The following is a 6,350-nucleotide window of genomic DNA, read 5'->3' as shown; positions in this document are numbered from 1 at the left end:
CCATGAAAAGGTAATGTTAATAAACATTTCCACCTGGAATGGAGCTGATAAAACACTTGACCTGCAAAAATTCACCCAAGCTATTAATGCCCAGCATGGAAAAGTTAATCTTTCCTAATGCTTTGGTGGAGAGTGCAGAGTGATGGGCTGGGGTCCCTGCAGAGGAATTCTAGCCAAAATTGTGCCAAAAAAGTCTGTGTGGTACTAGCTGGTACCCACAGGTGGTTTTGAGGAGCAGTAGGGCCACCCTGTGATGTCTTGGATGCCCCACAAGCTGCCACTACAGAACCTGCTAGCAGCAGTGCAGGGCAGAGAATGAGACGCAATCCAGAAAACCAGATTCATCCTTAAAAAACCCAGCCCAAACCCTACCCCAGGATTTCTCTGCCCTTTGCCTGGGGCTGCCATCAGTTGGGAATACCAGGCTGGGAAGGAGACAGCGGATTTTGGGCACAGGTCTTGGCCCAGGGGATGTTTGGGGGTTCGGGAAGGGACATAGAGCAGCAACGTGGGTGAGAAAAAGGATGAGCTGGTGATGCTGAATTTGATGCATTTCAAGACTCCCCTGTGGACCTCCTGGAAGGCAGATTGATGGTATGAGATATGCCTGAGGCTCCCCTCTGAAGCAAAAGCCATTTGCTCAACATCCTCGGGCCCAGTACTCCTCATGATTGAAGAAAATGAGCAAAGAAGGCTTAGAAAGGTTTAAGGAGGGGAAAACCCAGGCAAAAGATACTCAGGTGAGGACAGAAAAGGCATCTCTGCCCGATGCTAGCTCTCCAGCACTTTTATGTAATGGAGTACAGGGCTCCCCATGTTCCTTGTGGGGCTGGACATGGGTTCTCTGACTGCCAGACTGGAGCATCTCCCTCAAATGATGTCAATCTTCACTGCATTGGTATTACAGCATCATAAAAAATTACAGAGCGGCTATTTTAGGTAGCAGCTCCCTCCAAGTCAAGTGAATAAATGGAGCTCCATATGACTCACTCTGGGGGATTATTAATAGACACAAAAGCAGAATGCCAAAACCCCAGGAATATGCTGTGTTCCCACACAGAGCTTTCTAGCTTCTCACAGCAATGGCTCTTGAGAACTTTTTGTCTCAAAATTTAATATACACATATAGTAAAATAATTAAACATATAAGTTTTCTGTTGACCTTGCACCTTGAAGGCTTTAGCAGGGGGGTTTCTGCAGGGATGAAGGATGGTTGCTACACGGCACCAGGCTCCATCTGGGATGGCAGAGCAGTGGGGTGGAGAAAGGGCGTCATTTCAAGAGGGAATATCACAGGCTTCTCCTGTGGCTGCCATGGGTGTCCATGAGGCTGGTGTTGGAGTTGGCTTTTATGAAGGAGGTTCACAGTCCCACAGGTGTTGGTGATGAAGATGATGATCCCAAGGATGATGATGATGGTGACTCTCCCATCTTCAAACTCAAAGTGAGCATCTCTGTGGTTCACATGGGTAGATGTATGCAGCTAAACTGAAAGAAAATAATATGATTTTTTTATAAGGCAAAGACACTAACATCTTTGAGTTATATCAATTTTCCCATCTTGCAGTACCCTGAGCTGGGGCTTCTTGCCATTTGCCACAATAGTACAGTAACAATAATAGCAATTTCACTCAGTGCTTAACTTTTTGGATGTCGGATCTCCCCCAAAACAAAGTAAATATGGTGCCCTTCCAAAGCCATCCTTGCATTTCTTGTGTCCTCTTCCCCAAACACCTACAGAATTAAATTGCCAGATAGAGATTTCAGCCTGAAAAAGGAGACTTGCCCAGCAGTACCAGGATCCAAACTTCAGTTCTCCAAAAAGCATCTTCCATAAAGCCACACTGGCAGAAGTGCCATTAATCTGTGCTTCCTCACTGAACACCTTAAAAATTGCTTGTACCACACAATGACCTTGGCTAAGAGCAAAGCTTTTGATTTTCCGGAGTGCAATGCTGTTACTTCCCCCCTGGACTGGGGCTACCCCAGACAGGTAAAGCATAGGGAAGCATAGCTCAGTATGAGCATAGCTCAGACTCCCCAACCCCCTACAACAGACCTGAGTCAGGGCACTGGTTTTATAGTCATGGAATTCCAGAATGGTTTGGACTGGAAGGGACCTTAAAAATCATCTTGTTCCACAGGCAACCTGGAACAAGGTTGCCTCCTGCCATGGGCAGGGACACCTTGCACTTTCCCAGGTTGCTCCAAACGCAGTCCAGCCTGGCCTTGGACACTTACAGGGATGGGACAGCCAGAGCTTCTCTGGGCACCCAGTGCCAGGGCCTCACCACCATGGTGGAACAGGAAACCACCCTTTTTGTGCAAAGCCCATATGACATTTGCTCTTTGACAGACACACACATCACTAGTGTGTCAACCAGGCTGATCTGGAGTTGAGTCATTGCTAACTCCAAAATGAAAGTGACAAATTACTGTTTTACAGACCTGGGAAAACCAAAATAGCTGAGAACAGAATGTTTATCTCCAGGCAGATTCTTGTGTGATGACACAGCAGTGTCTTCCGAGTTCAAACATGTCTCCCTGGTGCTTCATCGATCCCTTTGCTCCTGTCTCACCATCCAGAGTTTAAATACCTTTTGTACTCTGGGGCCAGTCATCAGCCTGGGTGTTCTTACAGCAAGAAAGAGGCACACTGCAAAAAATCCTGGGATGCTGCTGATCTCTCCCTTACAGCCATGGCAGCACTGAGTGCCATCCAGATGCTGAGGTCAGAGCCCACCCGAATGCAAACAGGAACAATAGGATGAGGGCATTCCTGGGATGAAGATTTCACCTCTTGTTAATGCACTGCTGCTCCTGCTGTTTACAAGGGCACTGAGAGGTGCAGTGACTCAGCCTGGAGCTATGCAACCCATCTGTGGCCACAAAGGGCTTGTGGCAGGGGAGGACACAGAGATGGCTCTGCTGGATCCTGGAAGGGAGAACTAATTCAAAAGAACCAAACTTCTAACTGAATGCAAGGGAAGAAATTAATGTTAACTGGAGGGTGGAAGGGGCTGGGAGGGGGCACAGCTGAAGTGGAGCTCCCAGTAATTAAACAAGAGGTACAACATGGCCCAAGGCTGGGCCTGGGGTGGGCAGCAGCTCCTCAGTTCCCCTCCCAATGCTTGGGGCAGGCTCAAAGGAGGAAAACCAGCACCACTCAAAGCGCTCTGGACAAAGGAGAAAGCACCTCAAGGGAAGAAGGTTGATTGCAAAACCCCTTCACCACAATTTTCTCCAAGATCCCTGAAAATAATGTGGAGCTCAGGAAATACTGCATCAGCCTCCTAAAGAGAAGTTTAGGGCTCAGATCACTTCCCTGGCACTTCTTTTGAGAGGAACCTTGAAATCCCATTTACAGCTAAGCACAGCATACCAGATAGGATCCTTCTCTTCCCAGCTTCCTTCCCACATCATTGAACGTATTTGAGCAGACCAAAGCAATTGGGAGGTAGAGCTCCAAGGAGAGATGCATTTTCAGCCAAAGTAATCTGCTTATATTATTACAGACCTTCAGCGGCCACATATATTTAGACTTCTAACAAAATCTACCAGGGTTTTGCGAAGGTGGAAAAATTATAGCAGGTTCCAAACCTTGTGCCCACCCTGGTGCCTCCTAGCCAGCAGCACAACAGCCTACCCAGGCCTTCACAAATATTGCCATCTACAGCAGGAAGGCTGTAATTCATCCAGAAGTCTAAAGCACCTGCTGCTGGTTGGAATACAAGCACAGGTATTTACAATGGGAATTGCTTTTCCCCTCTCACAAAATGTCCATCGAAGTGCAGGTCTCCCATGCCAGCACCAGCAGCATGGAAAATATTAAATAAAATAATTATTAAAACTAAGAGGTGGCTGAAAGAAAGATCATGATGTGTCTAACACAGTGTTTATGTGAGGACATTTACACACAAGATGTTCAGCACCTGGACAAGGAAATGTTTCAAAAGAACAGATCCAACCCCCATCACTCCTGCACTACTGTGAATGCTTTCCAAAGTGCTTTGCAGAGAAGCATTTGTGGGACCAAGCCCCAGGACTCTTTACTAATTGAAGTGTTTTAAATAATTAAAATGCACAGTCTCTTGACACTCCCAAGTGTAGTCACCTGCTCAAGAGCTGGCATAAATTATGGAAAAAAATCATATCCAGGAGGAGAGAGACATCACCATGAAGAATTCATCACTGAACCCAATGGCTCTGTAGCACTGTGAGATGCCACAGCCCCAGAAACAGCAATGTGATGGGAGGGAGGCAGAGAAACTTTGTCTCCAGGGAGATCAGGATACTTGTGAGGGGCTGCCAGGCCAATGCAGCTGCTCAAATGAGCAAGGATTTACGGAAATCAGAGCTGGTTGGTGGTTTTTGACCATTAATAAGATAAAAGTGAATATGCCACAGAGGACCCTGACACCGAGCTTTTATTAAAGGAAGAGGCTGAAGCTTGTCTGAATCCTGGTTGTCTGAATCCTGGAATACAGCAACCTAGAATACAACAATGGGCTAAGACTGAGGCTGCCATGGGGCCTGGGGAGCCTGCAGAGCTCAGAAATAGTTTCTACCTTTAGGAAACAGGTTGATTTGCAGCCTTGCAGCTGCTCCTTGTAAAGCTGCTCCTGCTGCTGGATGGGCTCACAGCCAGCCCTTTAGGAATGGGAGCAACTCCCAGGTCTGTCCCCCCCTGCTCATCCCCTGCCCAAAAGCCAAAGGTAAATCCCGTGCAGGGATGGCAGCAGGAGGGAGATGGGGGTTTCTGGAGATATTCCAGGTACAGCACAGTACTGATGGGGAATGAAATCTTCAGATGTGGACTGTCCAGTCTCACTCAGAGTGAACATTCAGGGAAACCACTTTAGTTAAGAAATTCAGCAATAACTTAAGAGATTTGCAGAGGTCACAGGTGATCTTGAAGGGACCCAGATCCTTTAGAGGGATCTGACTTTCAGAAAGCCCAGTGAAAAATGGACAATATTTGGGCTGAGTGCCCCCTCAAGTATCAAGTAACAACCTAAGAGATGTTAATGCACCCTCAGTCTGGTCCACACCCATCCCACAAATGAAATCACAGTGACAGCAAACTACACTGACAAAGCTTCTCCACTGGATGCAGTGCAAACCCTGCCCTCATATGGCATCAAAGCTGTAAGAAATATCAGCACAGGTAACAATCTTCTTTGAAATAATAAATACAAAAGGTGTATTTTTTCCTTTTTTTTTTTTAACTCATTACACCATTTGTTAAAAATATTACATCTGCTTTTGAGAAGGTAATATCCTCTCCATTTAATATGGAAAAATAAACTCTACAGGACACACAACACATCCCCCCAGTTGGCACAGAGCTGCTTTAAGAGATCAGATCCACAGGATACATCAAGGCGGAGGAGAGGTTTGGTCTTCCTTGTCCCCAGACTCTTAAAACATCGTGTTGTAGGAATGGTAAAAGACAAGAATACATAAAAACAGTAAAATGTTTATTTTCTTAGAAAAAAAGAGATTCAAAATGATTGTGATCACACTCCCATTCGTGCTCAGCAAAGCCAATACTGCAAGCTTAGTCCTTGATCAAGATACCTTTTCAATGAAACTTTTTTCCTCTTAAAAAACAAGTTCCTGCTCCTGTATCACTTCCAGTATTTCAGTGATAACATGCTTTTAATGGATAATAGTTTCTCAGCTTCTTCTCAGCTAAGAAACAATGCCTGCCATGGCAAAAACATCCCATCTCCAAAGCTTGGAATCACCAGCACTAACAAGCACTCCGGCCCCAACATGGACGGACACACAGCTCAGGGGTGTTTCTTAGATGCTTGGATGTTCACTTATGGAAGCTTGGTATAACACTACCTCATCTGATAGAAAACAGGCCAGAAGCCTCAATAAAATCAAAAACGTCTTTTGGATTAACTTTTAAGGATTTGCTGCATATCTGGACACAGAAAAAAAGTGAGAAGTTGCAACAAGTTTTAACTAGCAGCAACAGAAACAGTTCCTTAAGAGTTCTTAGCAATATTCCTCATGTGTTCATTAGGAAACACTGTAACTGAATGGAGCATATAATGTGGAAATGGTCTTCTTCTGTTAAGGAGTGCTGTTCACTCGAGCAGACGTCCCATAGGTTTTATCCAGAAGGCTGGGTTGGATCTATTTACACTGAAGGTGCTCCTGGGGCGAGTGCAGAGCTGGCACTATGTGACATCCTCCTCCTCTGAACAGTAGTCACGACCCTGCAGGGACAAAGGCCAGGCAGTTGGTACACAGAAACAGTATACAGGAATAAATCCAGAGAACACTTACTGAGAGCAGTTCTCTAAACTTGGGGGGTTGAAGTTCAGAGCTGGGTA

The 6,350-nt window shown here is 45.8% G+C and overlaps 1 protein-coding gene across 2 annotated transcripts in view; it reads right to left on the bottom strand.

Annotated features, from left to right (window-relative positions):
* Positions 1-1,038: 1,038 nt before the first annotated feature.
* The window catches only part of C10H1orf21 (chromosome 10 C1orf21 homolog), a 109,084-nt gene continuing 103,772 nt past the window's right edge, over positions 1,039-6,350 (bottom strand). The window contains exon 6 of one of the 2 annotated variants that reach the window (XM_014260016.2): positions 1,039-1,488. In XM_014260016.2, coding sequence (XP_014115491.1) covers positions 1,462-1,488 — 27 coding nt within the window. In that variant the 3' untranslated portion in view covers positions 1,039-1,461. Of the gene's footprint in view, positions 1,489-5,459; positions 6,234-6,350 lie in introns of those variants that run through there. The other variant, XM_014260015.2, reaches the window with a different exon arrangement.

Source organism: Pseudopodoces humilis, chromosome 10 (genome assembly GCF_049639895.1).
Source record: "Pseudopodoces humilis isolate 2021_Gansu_Grassland_sample_001 chromosome 10, ASM4963989v1, whole genome shotgun sequence".
Lineage (NCBI taxonomy): Eukaryota > Metazoa > Chordata > Aves > Passeriformes > Paridae > Pseudopodoces > Pseudopodoces humilis.
Note: the sequence above shows the minus strand (reverse complement) of the source record. Positions and strands in the feature narration are given on the sequence as shown.